At 39.4% G+C, this 18,480-nt stretch overlaps 1 protein-coding gene across 2 annotated transcripts; it reads right to left on the reverse strand.

Moving 5' to 3' along the window:
- Positions 1 to 3,684: 3,684 nt before the first annotated feature.
- Positions 3,685 to 17,011, reverse strand: LOC121729314. 2 transcript variants are annotated; one of them, XM_042117785.1, is made up of 9 exons: positions 16,650 to 17,011; positions 15,699 to 15,845; positions 15,201 to 15,296; positions 13,133 to 13,249; positions 12,347 to 12,422; positions 12,016 to 12,079; positions 9,301 to 9,408; positions 9,135 to 9,193; positions 3,685 to 9,054 (listed from the first exon to the last, which is right to left on the reverse strand). In XM_042117785.1, exons 1-9 carry the CDS (start codon positions 16,934 to 16,936, stop codon positions 6,046 to 6,048), a joined length of 3,963 nt encoding a protein of 1,320 aa, XP_041973719.1. In that variant the 5' UTR covers positions 16,937 to 17,011; the 3' UTR covers positions 3,685 to 6,045. The 2 variants fall into 2 exon arrangements, with proteins under 2 accessions (XP_041973719.1, XP_041973720.1); XM_042117786.1 differs by lacking the exon at positions 9,301 to 9,408.
- Positions 17,012 to 18,480: the final 1,469 nt, after the last annotated feature.

Here is an 18,480-nt window from a genome sequence, read left to right on the forward strand (position 1 = left end):
CCGTCAGGTACTCACACTAACGAAAATGTCTGTTCACAATTACAACTACAAATAAAGGCTACGCGCGCTCGTAGATTGATGCAAGAACTACTATATAAAAGTGACGATACGTTAATCGTAATAGGTTGTGACTTGTGGTAGCGGAAACGAATTATTAATTTTAAGGAAAAGTTATTATTTAAAAAAAATATTTAAATAATATTATTAATAATAAATAGTTTTAAATAAAATTTTGTATCAGCCCTTGCAATAACTATACCAGGAAAAATATGTTTGTATTTTCTAACACTAATTAAATCAGCATTTTTTTATTCGACTTTTATTCTACTTGAACAAAAGCTTCAGGATTTGGTCTGACAGTTAAGTTCAGTCTGTTAAACGGAAGGTTCGGATAATTTACCCAAATTACCTAAATAATATCCACTGGCACTGCGATGCGCGGTAGTGCAACAAAGTGAGATCATATCAAGGACACTAAGGCGCTTGCAGACTAAGACGCTGTACGTGGGAGAGCCATGTTTCGGCACGAATGGGCCGGCTCGACCGGAGAAATACCACGTTCTCACAGAAAACCGGCGTGAAACAGCGCTTGCGCTGTGTTTCGCTGAGTGAGTGAGTTTACCGGAGACCCAATTCCCTTTCCTATCCTCCCTTATTCCCTTCCCTATCCTCCCTTATTCCCTTCCCTTCCCATCAATACCCTCCCTTATTACCCTATTCACCAGTAGCTCTTCTGATGCTGCGAGTGTCCATGGGCGACGGAAGTTGCTTTCCATCAGGTGACCCGTCGGGCACCTGCGGCGCGGTTTTTTTGCCCGCGGTGTGCGTTGGTAATATAGGATTCCCTTTGTGCTATCGTTCACGGCGAAATTGACCGGCCCGCCCCGCACCGTCGTCTGCAAAGCGCCTTACGGTGGTTTATAACAAAATACTCGCCAAGCGTAAGGACACATTGCCGAACGTATGGCGCCGAACGTGCCGCCGACGGAAGGTTACCTACGCGGCGCAATTTACGCTGATGAGTCATAGAGAACTTGAAATACATTGCGATCATATTGAGCCGAACGTTCTGCAGATATTGTACGTTACGCTAACTTGAATTATCCGGAGATAACGAGTGCCAAAGCCGGCACGGCTTTGGCACGCGTACCAGCGCCCTGAACGAGATTTCACCACAAAAAGAGGCTCCTGCGGTGCCTTTTTTTGCGTTCAGCGTCCATCCGCCCCCCTCCCCATAAAGCCGCTACTGCCTGTAATCGAACTTACCTGGAATCTGGACTAATCTGATTAGCCGTAGCAATAAATGGAGTGAAAGCAATTAAGTGAAAACAAACATAAAATCTTCTATACCATTTATTATCACTGTATGTAAATGGTGTAAATCAACATCCATAAGACTAATCAACAACATGGATACTCTTACCTTAGACAATTAAAATCTTAATTAATATTGTACATTTAGAAAAATATTTAGAATTAAAAACAATAATAACGAAACAACATAATCGTTATAAACATAAACAATGTCATGTATACATCTACAAAATGTGTTTATTTACAATTTGTTTTATTTTAACAAAATGTGAATATTGTTTGTCTCTTACATGTATTACCTATGTATGAAGAACTCGATAAACAATTACACGTCAAAAAATTGTTTAGGCCTGCTTGTAGTGTGACCGTCTTGTCATCTTGTGGCCGAAAATATTATGTGTTTTGTACTGTGTACATAATTACTACGTAACAATATTCATTGTAATATTCTTTTGGGTAAGGTATTTAATGGGAGGGTTAACAATTTAACATTTATAATCTCGGCTGGTGTTTTATAGTTACACGGTTTTAACCTCTTCGGTATTGCGAATATCTATGGGCGATGGGAACCGCTTACCATAAGGAGATTCGTACACTCGTTTGCCGGCTTCATCAAAAAGTTGACGAAACTTAGATGTTAGAACACAAAAAAAAAACAGCGCCCTCTACCAGTAGGAAAGAAACTAACATGGACTTAAGATGAATATCCATATGCCTAATTTATTTATCTCCTCTAAAACAATGTAAAATAGTTTACACACTGCACAAAGCAGTGTTGTCACTTTAACTTAACGGCTTTAAAGACATTACAATTCTTATTAAAATTAAAACTTATTTACTTACTAACGGTTTTATTATCTCTGCAGTCTCTGCACCGTTCTAACACGCAACACCCCTCATAGTCCCATCGTGCTTGGATAAGCTATTTTAGCAAAAACAGCTTAACTCATAGAGATATGAGTTCAACTGTTTTTGAAAAAATCAACAGGAAAACACTTTAATGGCCTAATACTACTTGTCCTTTTACTCACATACGATTTCAACCACAGCATAGATCAAGGTAGATACCGCATGTCGCTCCATTTGTATGAAAACGAGCGTGCCACTCTTTTCCTACCTACTGTGACGTACCGATGATAAGAAACGTGCCCATTATCTAGACCAACGATTCTATTTGAATTTTTAAAGCTCAATACGGCACTTTAGGTATTTAGGCATTTTTAAAATTTCGATTGACGTCCGATTCCGATAGTAGACTAAAGAACAGACTTTCGAATCGTTTGGGTACGCGATATGGCACGCGAAGTATATATATATGTTGTATCTATCTTGATCTATGTCTGTGATTTCAACGCTATTACGTCGCTGGGTCGTGAAGAAAAGAAACGAGTACTTAGGTATAGGCATGTTATGTATGTCAACATTCATTAAACTTTAGTAGCATATGAAATGATGTCAACGCCAGGTGCAAAGATATTGTAACTTTGTAGGTGGTGACTTGTGAACGAGTAGTACAGATTTATACACAACAAAAACAAACAAGATGTGATCGTTGATTCTATTACAAGATTGTCATTCGCGTTTTGTTGGTCCCTAAACTTGTTTGACATGTCTACTAACTTTGAAACATAAGCAATTTAATGTTGAAATAATAGTTTCAATTGTAATACTCCTTAGTAAATACTGACAACAGTTCTTGTAACAGTGTTGTTGAATTCGTTTAAAATATTGATATTGGAACATCTATTTTTATATTAATGTATACAAAATTATTAACGTAGTAAGTGCCTTATCACACTGGCGATTAGCGAGCGATTTTAATTGATTGCGCTGCGTGCACGTCGCGACAGCGCAGCGTCATCGCGGAGTGGCCTGGACGCCATTTTGTACACTCGTCTACACAGATTATTATTATATAGTAGACTCGTCTAGGGAGTGACGTCAGAATCCATTTTGCTGCTGAGTGTACAAAACGCCGATGCAAGTTGCGTGCACGCCGCGCAATCGCGGCGTGTGCATGCGCTGCGCAGTCGCGTCGCTTTCAAATCGCTCGCTAATCGCCAGTGTGATAAGGCCCTAAGACGGTAACACTTGGTAGTGTTTAGTTAATACTTAACTTTTTGTATATAAAATGCTTAGAACCACTCGCTGCAGTCTTGGCTATTTATTGTTTGCGTTAAACCACGCTTTTGGTTCTCTCGTCGTTAATACACAAAAACTGGCCGCAAGTTTTAATAAAAAAAAAAACAATAACTGAGAATTGAGATTGGTGCAAGTGGTTCTTAGTAAATTATACATGTTCAGCGTTTGAGTTATGTGACTGACACAGCTGGACACAGTATTAGGTGTGGTTCGTGACATTTATTTTCGTTCTGTGTGAAAGTTTAAATAATTTAGCTTACATACCTAGGTGTTTGTGATGTTCTCGGTGATAACACTTTCTTCAACACAGTTCAGATGATATTTTAATATTATTATTTAGTTACTTAATGGTTTTCATTTACAACATATCCTTCTGAAATTTCATTTAAACATAATATTATCATTATAATTTTTCTATCTATAACACTTAAACCACAATTTTACAATAGCATTACAACAGCACACTTAAAACATGAATTTTATAAAAAAAATATTAATGTCAAAAAAGTGTTACTTAATTATGATGAAATCTGGATGAATTGTATTATAATTTTCGGCCAAACACGCTACTCAAGCCTTGGATAGAGAGAAATTCGGCCATTGACCTAGAGTTTTATGTCTCTTTCGCACGCGTACAAAATTATTGACGTCCGAGCGAGATAGCAATACTTTCGCGTGCGACTGAAGGAGACAAGCAGCTATAGGTCAATGGAGTTTTTTTATCTCTATCCTGCACACCGCACCATAGGCCAAAGCCTATATTATATAGATACTGTGTTGATCTCTATAATAAATACGAGTTACACTTCCAATGAAATCTAAATGACATATTAGGGTCCCATCAACTTGTATACCAAATAATATATTCAAATAACGCTGTCAATGGTACAATGTGTCTTTCATAATTGATAATATTTTGTAATAGATAGGCGCGTAAAACTCTAGTTTTCGATACTAAAATGATTTGCTTTCTTTTTTTATAACTTTTCAGTTATACATTATTTTATGGCAGGTTTTTAAGTTGCTCTGATGGGAATTTATCAATTAGATAGCCTTGTTGGTTGGTTAGTTTTGACGGTTGCCAATTAACAGCGCTGTCTTAGATTAACTTCTGTCAAAACAACTCAGAAATCGGACAATCATCTAAATTGTTGAATTTCGCTTCGAGACATACTCCTTGAATAATACATGCTGATCAAAATATTATCTACCAACTTTTAACAGTCTTCGTTTTCTCTTACATAAATATATTTATATATCCCTGTGGAATCAGTGTATCATTTGTACTAGTACTTAAATTCCGACTAATAGATAGTGAAAAATGGTCTTATTTCATCCTAACGTAACAAATTTTAGGCACAATTCCATCAATAAAATTGGCATTTCCAATGCTCCGTGTGAAAAAATTATAAAATACTTCTATGAAGCTTTAACAAATTAATATTATAACTATACAATATACATACAATGTTTATATTACGTTTTTGATACATTTATGGTCTGATTTGACCAGTCAAAAAGAGGTCAGTCAAATTTCACAAAAAGTCCCAGTCCTAAACTTGTGTACTAAAATTTTTTAAGGTTAAATTTTTTAACACAAAGTATAATTGTTTTTCACTAGATGGTACTGTAGATTTTGATGGTAACAAATAGGAATTTTATCAGGATATGGATACGCAAACGCATCTATTCGTTTGCACCTTTCAAATATTAGGACTGGGGACAAATTATTTTTCTTTAACACGACTTTTGACTGGCCTCTGGTGTGTAAATAATAACATCCAATACATTTTTTTACACTTCATAATATAAGCTCCTTCTAGCTTAACGACTGGTTAAACTCGACTAACGAATGTTAAAAATCGTTTAATGCATTTCATGCAAAATGTTATTTTATAAATGTCAGTAAATATCTCTGTTAGATAATAAAATATATGAAATCTTTGTGCTAACTTACAATAAATTCATTTTTAGAGTCTATATCTAGTAAATTTTGTTGTAACCCCCTCTAACCGCCTCGATAGCGCGTCATATTGGTCAGCATTTTATAATTCATGTCAAATAAATCATAAATCACATTTATAATTATACAAAGTTAGGAAATTCGATACGATACTACTATTATCAAAATTTCGATGTTTCAACTTTACGATGAATAACGTGTAGTCTACAGGCGGTAGGCACGTATACGTATGGCGTTAACCCAAAATACCGCATAACACAATCAATTACATAGTTACATTACATAATAGACATCGGTATAATTATATCCTAGAAAGTGCTCCTACAAATATCTATACAAAATATGAGGTGCCGTGTGTCGCACAAACGAGCAAAATTTCATGTGACTACAATATTTATTACCGCTACATGTAAACGAATTTTAATACGATATACGATTATTATCACATATTGACACTGTATTGACTCGATTTTTGGGAGTGTGCGATTCATTACAAAATTACGACACATAAAAATCGTGTCCGCCTTCACTGAAGGTATAAGTAAACATTGTACTCCGTAAAAATATCCGGTTCGGGCTATCCGGCTGTACAACGGTGCTTCTAACTAGTAGACGAGGTGCAGCGACTAGAGGTCGACGACGTACGGGGGACCGTCTATCTTGTCAAAATCCGCCAGCAGATCGGCAGTGGGGCCGGACAGGGGCTCCAGGATGTCCTCGCGCAGCATGTCCAGGGGGGACGCGAGGGTCTGGTCGCTCTCGACCACGGCGTTCATCTGGTTCGGGCCGCACATCACCTCGACGGAGTTTCCGTTGATCAGATAGTCTCGGTTGCTGTAGCTGAAGACGCTTCTGTCCTCCGGGAGCTGCGGAGTGGACGGCACGGACTTCGACGATATACCGTTCGAGACGAGGTCGAAGTCCGCGGCGAACGGCTCCCGCGACCGCCTGGAGTCGATCTGCAAGTTCGGCGCGGTCCTCTTGTAGGGGAGCGGCGTGCTGGGCACCGATCTCGAGGTGTAGTACCTGCTCTTCTCGGTGACCAGATCGGACAGGTCGAATTCTATGCTATTGGTTCGTTTGAGGAACTCCTCCACGTTGTCCTCGGCGTTCGCGTCGCCGGAGAACGAGTCGTCGAATTGGGCGTTTCTGTCGAGCAGATCCGGGCCGGTCGCGATGAACGGGTGCATCTGCTCCTCCGCGAGTATCCGCCGGTCGGGCAGGGGGTCGCAGCCGTTCGTGATCGCCTGGCCGGGATTCAGCAGATCGGTCGTCGCGGCGGTGTTGAGGACGTCGTTGCTGCTGTCGATCGCGTCGTAAATCTTATCCAACGTTTCCGGATTGAGGCCGGCTTTGGATATATCGCAAGTCTCCGCGAGCGAGCCGAAGTCGCTGAACTCGTTCGGAACTGGAGTCGGCGGCACTGAGCCGACCGGCGTGTTGTTGTAGCTCAGCAGGCCGACGTTCAGGGTGGCCTGTTTCAGCGGCACGGACTGCGACCTGAACGAGACGTCGTGCAATCTGTAGTTGACCACGGGCTCTTGAAAAAACTGACTCACCTCACTCGACAGTGGATCGGCCGACAGGGGCTGCGCGAGGTCGCCGTTTATACTATCGCGAAACAGATTTGGCACAAAATTGAGGCTCATATGGTTAGTTCCGTTGGTAATTCCCCCGCTCTGCATGAGTTGATTCTTGTAGTTCGTCAGTATGTTCGGCGAGGGCGGCGCCGACATCGGTTGGCAATATTTGATATTCGAGTTCAACGCGGTGCGGGGTAGATATTTCTGGTCGTTGGGTATGGCGAACGGCTTCGGGCACGAGTCGTTGACGCCGAGGGTGAGCGCGTTGCGCCTCCTCTTCTCGTTGTGCTTGGGTATCGGTCGCGGGAACAGGCGGGACCGGGGCACCGGGGTGTTCCGGGGGCTGACGAACGGACTCGCCGCCGTGCTGTGGGAGTTGGGCGACGTCTGCAGCGAGCCGCACAGCACCAGCTTGGCAGCTTTGGACGGACTGCTGCCTCGGGGCCCCGAGCTCGAGGGCGACTTGGATCTGACGTTGGCGGGGGAGTGGCAGCCCTCGGATATGGGCACAAAGTCGTACTGCTGAGTCCGAGTCGTGGGGCTCTGCGGCTCGTGGTTTACGTTGCCGTTGTAGAGCTGAGTCGGCGCTATGGTGTTGAGAAGCAAGCTCTGTGTCGTCTCCGGGATATGTACTCCGTTTTCGTTGGGCATGGGAACCGTACTTTTGGTACAGTCGTGGGTATCGGGTACGTCGGCGGAGCCGTTGACGACCTCGGACAAGCTGTTTACCGGTTTAAAAGCTCCGTCGGCAGCGCCTTTATTGAGCTCCGATAGATGGTCGTTAGGTAGGGGTAAATTTGGGCCCTCGTTTGTAGCACTACTCTGCGGGATCGAATTGGACCCACTCTGATTCTTGAGATTTTTAGCGAGAAGCTCGCGCAGCTGCGATAACTTCTCATTTTTCCCTTGGCTGTGGTCGTCGGGTGGGTCCCGGCTCGCGTCTAAAAAAGTTTTGGGGTTCGTTCCCGAGTTGTCGGAGGCGTCGCCGGCGTTGCCCCGGTGAAAGTACTGCATCAGCTCCTCCTCGTGCTCCTGACTGTTGCCCTCGTTGAGGTAGTCGTCGAGGTCGTGCTTGTCGATATTACAGATGCTGATCACGCGCTCGCGATTAAAAATTTCCGAGTGCTTCTCGTCGCATATCACGCCCGTCTTGATGTTGATGCCGTCCAGGCCGCAGTAGGCGTCGGGCGGGACGGGGCCGTCGTACCCGGTCGGGGACAGCTTCCCGGCTCGGTCGCCGGGCTTGCGTGCTCTGGTGCGATCGCTCTTAGGCGTCGGAGCCTTCACCGACCGTGTCGGACTCGCCGCCTCTAGTTCCTCCCGGGCCAGCGCCGCGGCGGTGCTTGTGGACCGGTTCGTTAAGTTTTTTGGATCCTCTAAAAAAGCAACCTCTGACCGTAGGGCGTCGGCGCCGGGCGCGGCTGACGAGGTCGGGGGCTCCGCCGCGAGCGCCGCCTGGCGCGCCGCCGCCAGCTTCCCCCCGGACATCTCGGCGGCGCGCATCTTCTTGGGCAGGTACTCGGCCCGCGGGAACTCCTCCGCGGGGGGACGCTCGGCGGGCAGGGGGCGCGGCGAGCCGGCCTGCGTCTCGCTCTGGTACGTTTCGAGGATCAGTTTCTTCCCCGGCAGGGGAGGCATCCGCGCGGCCGGGGGGTCGGGGGGCCGCCGGCGCTGCCACTCGGTGCGCTCGGTGGACAGGTCGAGGGAGGCGTCGCTGCTGAGGTTGATGGGGAGGTTGTGGGCGGCGTCGGCGGGCACGGTTAGGTCGCGGGGCGCGTACGGGGGGTCGAAGGCGTAGGGGTCGGGGCGGTAGTCGTGCGGGGCGACGGGGGGCGCGTGCGGGGGGTGCGCGAGGGGCGGCGCCGTGTAGGGGAAGGGCGGGCGCACGTCGTACACGGGCACGTAGGCGGGCTGGTACCCGTACCCGGTGTCGGCGGCCATCTCGCTCTCGTGTTTGACGGCCAGCTGCGGCATGTACGAAGTGGACGGCGGCGACACGCCCGCCGTGTCCTGTCCTTTGTTCTTCTTTGGACGTCCGGGCGTGCCCGAACCCTGATAATAGAATATTATGATTTAAAAACAAAACTTTAAAAAATATATCTATTGAATCAATAATATATACACAGATTTACCTGTAATTTGCGTTTCAATTGTTTTATCAACTGCGGTCCTGGCGCATCTTCCGTAGGACCTGTAAACAATTTAATAAATATATTTTATTAAAAGTAATATATTGTATAACACACATTGTAATTTGTAAATCATACTAGTTATAAAGTTATTGAATGCTGACAGTACCGTGTAGGGGCGCGTGCGGCGGCGAGGCGCTGGCGGGTCCGGGCGGCGCGCGCGACCCCAGCGCCGTCAGGTGACGCGACAGTTCCAACACGCTCGCGAACTTCACACCTGACAAACCAAGATATTATTATGTTGTTTTTAATGACATTAACTGTCACACTCAGAGTGTAACATTAATTGCTTAAAATATGTAATTAATTTCAAATTTTTACATATTTAAGCCTCATACTGTAGTAGTAGTATCTGTCAAACTCTTCATTATATTGAAGGTATTTAATCATAATTAAATGTCTCTGAGTGCGGCAGTAAATGTCAATTTTCTGACCAATATAATAATATATTATTATTATATCTTTAAACGAGCAATTCTTGTATATATATCTGTACCTCAGAGGTATACAGCATTAACTGCCAAAACAAAAATTTTACAGGACAGGCAAAAATGCGCGGAGCGAAACTTTGAATGCAATTTTGACATAGTAGCTTTAAATATATTGCAATAAACTGAACATTATGTTTTATTATTATTTGTTGAAATTATATTGTAATACACAATATTATATTCAAGTTAATTCTTGTCTGATTTTGTGGACTTGAGGTTATTTACCTTGCAACATAAATGAAATAAGGTGTTTTAAGAAAGCATTAAGATAATATCATACTTCTGTTTACCTCTAAATAAACCTTGTGGATGTTATTGGCATTCGGCATTTAGAAACATTATGTCTCTAGTCAATATGTAGCGTGATGGAATTATTATAGAATTTCTGAGAGCAAAATGAAACAAAAGTTACTTCACAAAGCTAAAAACTAAATACAATTTATTTTAAACTAGATGACCCCCGCAAGTCCGTTGAACCAAAACTCGTTTAACGCGCGGGAACTGTACATGTTTCCGGGATAAGAAGCATCCCATGTCCTTTCCCGGGACTCAAAATATGTCCATGCCAAATTTCAGCAAAACAGTTCAGCGGTTTGGGCGTGAAGAGGTAATAAACAGACAGACAGACACACTTTCGCAATTAAAAATATTAGTTTCAGCAAAATCGGTTCAGCGGTTTGGGCATGAAGAGGTAACAGACAGACATGCACATTTTTGGATTTATAATATTAGTAAGAGTATGGATATGATCTATGGATATGGAAGTATGGATAACGCACACAGCTACTCGCACGCTTTAGTGTAAGTCCAGCGACATATTCTGCACATAGAAAATTCCTATAATAGTCGTGGAACATGGCTGGTATCTACTGCAACGATTTCAACGACGACTCGAAATAGGCTTTTGTGTTTCTCGAATAGGTTTCTGCGTGGGTACAGAAAATCCTCTCCGTTTATAATATGATAAAACTAACTTTTTGAATGTTTCCTGGTCAAAAGGAGTTTTGGAGCACATTGAACCAATCTCATTTTTTCTGAATTGCATACATACAATACCAGAATATGGTACATACTCTCCCGCAATAGATTTTTTTCAGCTCATACCCTGTGTATAATATAGACAGGGTAATACATATTATAAATTCATCAAAATCCGTTTAGTACTTTCAGCGTGATTGATGGACAGTTATCCAAAGAAACTTTCGCATATTTTATAATATTAGTGTGCTTGCAACAGCGCTGAAATATCTGAAGCTCAAAACAACGTAATAAGGGTGATTGTTTTTGTTTCACCACTTCCTGACAAGTGCCGGATAGGCTATTCACCACTTGACTTGACAGATTATGGAGAATCTGTCAAATAAGTTGTGGATAGTCTATCCGGCACTTTATCAGGAAACGGTGAAACAGGCCCTGAACACGGTAATCCCGTGAATAGGTATCCCGTTTTTAAATCCTAGTGTTAGCTTAATAGAAACCTAACATTATGATAGTATGTAAACGAGAATCGTTGTAATAATATTTTGTTAGGTAATTACTTGGAGTTAAAACTACCACAAGAATCATGTGAACTAAACTACTAACAATTTTTGTCATTGTAAAAAGTATCTTAACACCAAGAAATAAAGACGAATAAAGACGTCTAAAGGAGATACTATTGTTTACCTCTCGTTGTGTCCAATGAAAGTTCAATGAATAATATTATGTACGCGCAAAGCGTAGAGGTAAATAATCTTATGGTCATTTGAGGTCCTTTACCAGTTAGACTTTAGTGGATTTAATGTTATATACGATTGGATATTTCTTTTTCTAGATGTCATAGGATTTAATGTCGTATACCATTAAGTAGAACTGGTTCTTGCGATTTTAATATATATATATATATATATATATATATATATATATATATATATATATATATATAGTAATAAGGTATACAATAGTAAAAAATTATCATGATAGCGTAACTGTCTAACGGCCGTTCCCAATGTTTGATCTATCTCTGGTTTTGCCCTACTAGAGATAGGAATAGCTCACATTAGACATTAGAGGCATATATTTTATGTCAATTCAATGTTAGCTGCGATCGGTTGTATGTTAAACCAAAGATAGATTGAATATTGGGAATGGCCGTAACTATTTTTTGTTCGTAACGCTTATATTGGTCAATTATTACCAACATGGAAAGGAACATTTTAAAAATTTTACCCTGTATAGGGTAGGTGTCATCATCAGCAGTATTTTTTTTTTTACCATTTATTTCATGCGACAAAGGCCCAATTACAATGAGAATACTAGTTGGTAATGAAATTCACAACAGCTAGCAAACTTACCAAACTTAGTTTCAGCCCAATCACAAACAATTCTTTCGCTTTCTTTAGATGGGGCATTAAATTCCTAAAAAAAAAAACAATTCTCAATAAAATTAGACCAGTCGTTACAATATTATAAAAAATATATACTGAGTGTAGTAAAGCGCGCCACCCCAGCAAGTAAGGATAATATAATTAATAGGAAGCTATAATTCCATACTGCTAATCAAAGATTTCCAATCATCAGTATAGAATTATAGCTATACAGCGCACTTGACCGGGTGGCACGCTTTGCCACACTCACTGTAACAAAATATATTTCAATTATTACAATAAGGATTATTTAAAATACCTTAGAGCTTTCTCCCAAATCTGGCAAGTGTGGTGCTTCAAGTTTGACTTTCTTGCGAAGACCAGCATAGCAGTACCTGAACATATAATAAAAATACATAAGTAAATCATCAAAGGAACTTAACAACCATTTGGGGCTCATCAGGAATTTTCAGGGTAAATTCGGATTCAGGGTAAGTCCCGATAAATCTTGTTTGCATAAAAATATTCCGTACAAAACGGCGTATCGCAACATTCGCAACGTAGTGAAAGATGAAAAAAACTTGCCAAAAAGTCAAAATAACACTAAATCAGGGCAAGTTTGGATACAGTAAAACAGTTTACTGTATCCGAACTTGCCCTGATTAACTCTAGTATATTTTTCTTTATTCAGGGAGACCACTGACCTCCATTATACAAGTATGCTGGACTTATGATACCCACCTGCTTATTGTGCCTATTTAAAGCGGAATCAGCGCCCCCAATGCGGGTGAAGAGAACTAAATCTGATGTAAATTGCAAATGGTCGCTTAATCGTTATTGGTTGTCATCACTAGTATTAGTTCCTAGTATTCTCACTACTGCTATAAGCGCCAATATGGCGACTTGCAAACGTCATTTTTACGTCAGATTTAGTTCTCTTCCCCCGCATTGTGGGCGCTGTTTCCGCTTCAAATAGGCACAAAAAATAGCTGTCATTTCAAAGGGTATCATAAGTCCAGCATACTTGTATAATGGAGGTCAGTGAGGGAGACTCATTATGACTATGCTACACTACACTATGACAATGATAAAATATTGTTATTACCTCGAGTTACCACGGGTACCAAGGCGGCGCGGCCGTACAGTCGGGTACACTTGTTTCATCACTTTGCCAAAGTCAGCCGTCGATAGTGGCTTCATGTTACAGTTCATACAGTGAGCACTGTAAGTAAACGATTTACAGGTCAAAATATTATTATAATTATTATAAACACAATTATAGTAACTTTTTAAAACCAAAAACTTCGTAGTTTTCGTGCGATTTTGGTGTATTAAATTACTAGGTTAAGAGAACACCTACTTAAAAATATAATCATGTTCTTTTTTTAAAGGTTATCGTGTCTCCTGCTAATAGTGTAAATGAGCGCGACCTCCCCGGTCGCGCTCATTTTAAAAAGTCATTTCATACCGAGCGAAAATCGTGACAATAATACTATTCTATTAATACATAAGTTTTGATCGTCAGCTACTCCAATATGGGTGGAATAAAAATTGAGAGTATCTCAAAGTTGTTGTTGGGAATCGTATTGAATTGACATTAAAAAGATCCCAATTCGCACCCAATAAGTTCATATCTAGATTATACACGTTTAGGTTCGGTAGGTGCTATTTTAGTTTTAGTATATAACAACAGATGGCGCTTTTAAAGTAAAAAAATATATAATTCTTCTTCACAAATATTGACTATCGAATTAATTACTTAAAATTGCTATGTGAGATAATTTTATGGTTAATTCAAACGAAAATCGCCGTCAGCTGAATATTTGCAGGTGGAAATGTCGTCTACGCGACGCCCTAGGATACATTGAGCGCGAAGTAGGGCTATAATGTTTATAGCTTATATCGCTGGCTGACGGGCTTTCCACCCGCATATTAACGACTGACGGTGGTCTTTATTATTAAAAAGGTATCAACATTCACCTGTATAAATTTTGTACTTTATATTTTAACTAGCTGTTGCCCGCGACTTCGTCCGCGTGGACTTTAGTTTATAGCGCGCGGTGTCAACAAAATTTGTGTCAAATTTAAAAACTTTTTAAAACCCTGGTAAGTGGTACCCCTCTTAGGGCCGCGCTACACCGGAATGGCAGCGCTGAACAGACAGACAGAGATACTTTCGCATTTATAATATTATATGGATATATATGGATTTTTTTAACATAGTTCAGTAACGCGACTGACGTTGAATCCCCCGTCTGCGATACGGCTGACGGTGCATTTTTGGTTGAGCATGACCTCAATAATCATCCATAAAAGTTTCATTCGGTATAAAATCACTTTTCACAATTATTTTTTTTACAACTTTGAAATACTCTCAGTTAACATTCCACCACGGGTACGGCGACTGACGCTGATTATATTGATTGATAAATATTAAGCTACCGCTGGACAAAAATTTGGTCGGTATGAAATGACTTAGCAAACGATAGCACTACCTCCCCTACTATAATATGTCTTAAAGAAATTGAACCAGAAATTGAAACACTTCCTTAAAAAGTTCACCTGTGTTATGAAAGTATACTTATAAATTATAATTTTGTTTCAAAATGAAAAAAATACAGCTATGTGAATTACAGAATAAATATTAATTTTCGTTATTTTTGTTAGATCTAACAAAAATAAAAAAGATGCCCAGGAGGTTAATTATAAATATAAAGTGATGATAAAGAGATTACAGATATTATCTTTTCAAAATATGAGACTAAAATTTTATTCTATGTATGTTATGTTTTTATCAACAGAGCTACATACAGAGGTTTCTGATTACTTATCATACTAATTATAATCCGAGCTATGTTAACAATGATATAAGATTTTTGATTTTTGTAATAAATTATCAGATAGTGTGACCCTCTGATAGATAACATTGACCGAATGGCATTCTAATTTGTTGTTTAATTGACTGTATTGTGTAATTACTTTATGCAGTTATTATCATCTTCTTGTGTTTCATAACTATTACTCTTGTGTTTTATTCTTCTTATCTAACACACAAATGCGGATAGTTATCATCAGAAGATCAAACATTTGAGTAGGAAAAATAAGTTCAGTATTTTCTGTTTAACATTTAAGTTGGACAATCAACTAGCTATAAATAAATCAATAACACTTACATGTACTCATCGTAAACATCCTGTTTGGGCAGGGATACATCGGGATCCACCTCCAAGTGGGTTTGTATCCATGTCACCGTCTGTTGCAACTCCGCCCTAAAAACAAAATTGAAACTTTTAGCACTGTCACGCCATTTTCGAAAAATTTTCAACTTCTAATTACTCTCATTAAAAATCATCACAAAAAATGGTTTATGTTTACACTTGAAATATCGGCCTTTTTGCATCTCTCTTTTACTGTTTAGTGTTTACGTTGTAAGAAATGTAACAAGGCGAAAAACAATATAAGCTGGCTTATATTTTTTGGAGCTCATTTTAGGTGCTTGACAGATGAGGCTATTAATAGTAAATATTCTGTGGGTATTAAATGTTATTATACTATAACACAAAATAATCATTCAATTTGTTTTAAGAAGCAAAATTAAATATTTTAATTAATTTAGCTTTAAATATTATGTTTAATAGAAGTTTTATTTGCATTAACCATGCAACAATTACCTGGAGCCTAAGGGATTTACAGGTTGTTTAAGGGGATCATGAGGAGGCACTCCAGTAGGTAGCCGCAGATACAGCAACAGCCTCTCAGCACCGCTCAGCGCCTCCACAGCCTCCAGCAATTGTGACACCCTCTGTCGCCCTTCTTGACTATAGCCAAAAAATAAACTTACTCATTTTAAATAAATAAAATAAATGAACAATCAGAGAAATTGATTCATAAGCAGGTGATAGACCAACATAATTTGGTCTGGATATGTCTGGAGCCAACAGATCATAATCAAAATTGACTTGACATAACTGAACCACACAATTAAGATCTGCCATTTGCATATGGATCAATCTCAAACATATTTTAAATGTTAGGGTGATTTAAGGAAAATGTTTATGTGTCTTACTAGATGCATAATATAGTATGAACTACATGTAACCCATCAATCCCCAAGCGGCACCCGGCTGTCGCATAACAATTGAAAATCTATTGTGTCTGCATTTCCCACGATCGAGGTATTAATGCATATTTTGCTAAAACAATACTTGCAGGGTCATCTAGTTAATTGTTAATAGAAAGATATGGAGAACTTAAAACTTACTTACAAGCCCTAGTGAAAGTTAAGACTATTTGATTTTGATATATTTTTTTTATTTATTGTTCATGTCATAGCTGATAATAGGCAAGCTGTTGAAACATGCTTGAGACTGAGCAGTATCTGGTATAATATTCAAGTCTTGAGTCTTGGACAGTACATTTTAATACTTGTTGTTAATATTAAGTTCCTCAGACCAAAATCTTGTGTTATTCAGTATTACTAGCTTTATTATTCTATGAAGAGTTATGTCTTGAAGAAGATAATTATAAAGCATAGAAGCTATGAAACGAATTATTCGTATAGGAAAGTTGATGCTTGTATCATGTATGTAAAAACTCAGATATCAAGATTTGTTGGTTGGTACCTGAGAGTGTTTTCCACTATCTGCTGCATGGACGCTATTTTACTGGAGTCCATTTTCGACTCTTTGGTACCAATTGGAACAGGACCGGCACAAGATGCACTCGACGGTCCCGGAACGATACTCGAAGGAACAACACTTTCTTTATCGTAAGACGCAGTTTGCCTATGTTTTGGGTGATTGACATTTTCCCGATGAAGTTTCGCGTCATCTACTGTTTCACGCTCAGTTTTCACATTTTTCGAATTGTCATCCTTTCCACAAGATTGATATGGAGATGTTCTATCCATTCTAATCCTGATTTATAGGAAAAATAATATAGGATTTCATATTGACACCTTTTATCGAAAATTGATGCGTATCAAAACTCCATTTTCCTGACAATTGACATTTGATCAGCTGTGACCTATGAGGTGCGAAAGATTTTTTTTAATGATAACGCCATAGATAAAGTATTATAGTATAGATGTAGTCATAGTCCGTCATCGCGTGGCCATTTTGTGCTTAATTTCATACAAGTAGTGTGCGTTTATTTTCTTGAATATTTCTATTTGTCGATTATTTCGAAGCACATTATGACACAGAAAAGAAAGTCAATTAATTCATGATATCGATTAACTATAGTTCAAGTGATGAGAATCCGTAAACACACGTAAAAAGCTATGCAATTTTTATAGCCAAATTATTAATTGATGTGACATTTTTAGCACTAATGCCTTATATAGCACAAATAAGGGATTATTAAACTTATAAATTATTTTTTTAGCTTACAAAAATACCGATTGAAAATCCCAAAAAAACGTTGTTAAAAATTTACGTATTTAATGTTAAATCCACGTGTTTGAGGCTTCGATCACTTATATACAAGATACACAGTCCCATCACAATAGACATAACTACCAGTCGACTGCAAAGAAACGGACAGGTTTTAATATCTGTCAAATTCGTCGGGTTTCACTAGGATTATGAACGGAATGTGCCTCGCGCTGGCTGATATAATTTATTTTTAAATATTTAAAATAAAGATTTCAAAATTGGATTATGACAATTTTAATCGCATGTGCCAAAACACAAACAACAATACGACCAAAGAGGAACACGTCCAGCAAATATGTCATAGTTTTAAACTCTTAGTATAACAATTTAACAACCCTAGCGACGATTTTCGTCATAATACGTCAAATTTAAAAATTTCAACATCAGTTCTAAGTCCAATGAGTTTCTAAAATACTAGAGTAGCAATGTCTTACAAAAGATTCTCATAAATGCGTAACCACTTTTTTGTTCAAAAGACAATGTCAAGTCATATATTCGTTATGTCATTATGTATGTGAGATATGCCTGCAGGCATCTTCGAAGTGGCAACGCGTTGCTACCGTAAACTTCCAATCTAGTTACGTTAGTAACATAGAATATCATTGTCTAAGTCTATCATTCTGTCTACTCTGGTCCCATACAAAACCTCTCGAAAATCTGTCGCCGAGTAAAAGTGTTTAAAAAAGTATACATTTATCTAAAATCAACCTTAATAATAGCTGTTATTAAAGATCTTTTTATAAAACAATGTACAATGTGTGTTTACAAAGCAATAAATTTTTACGAACGACGCACGCTTCAAACTAAATTCAACCATCGTCCATATGTCAAGTTTAAATTATTACAATTCCAAAAAAGCACTTTAATAATTTTACGGCCGTACGTCGCCGCTGGAACAGGGTGAAGTGAAGTATGAGTGGAGTCGAACTGTTCAACATTTTTTGTTGATTGTAATAATTTTAATAGTCCATTTTTTAATTTTTCCAAAGTTTAATGTATAAAGTGTGGAGTAATTATT

The sequence above is a fragment of the Aricia agestis genome, chromosome 8 (assembly GCF_905147365.1).
Source record: "Aricia agestis chromosome 8, ilAriAges1.1, whole genome shotgun sequence".
In the NCBI taxonomy this organism is placed as follows: domain Eukaryota; kingdom Metazoa; phylum Arthropoda; class Insecta; order Lepidoptera; family Lycaenidae; genus Aricia; species Aricia agestis.

Coding starts and splice junctions, on each gene's coding strand:
- LOC121729314 (XM_042117785.1), bottom strand. CDS start 16,936: ATGGATAGAACATCTCCATATCAATCTTGTGGAAAGGATGACAATTCG. Junction 9,194..9,300: donor GCCGCACGCGCCCCTACACG/GTACTGTCAGCA, acceptor AATTGTTTACAG/GTCCTACGGAAGATGCGCCA. Junction 9,055..9,134: donor AATTGAAACGCAAATTACAG/GTAAATCTGTGT, acceptor TTCTATTATCAG/GGTTCGGGCACGCCCGGACG.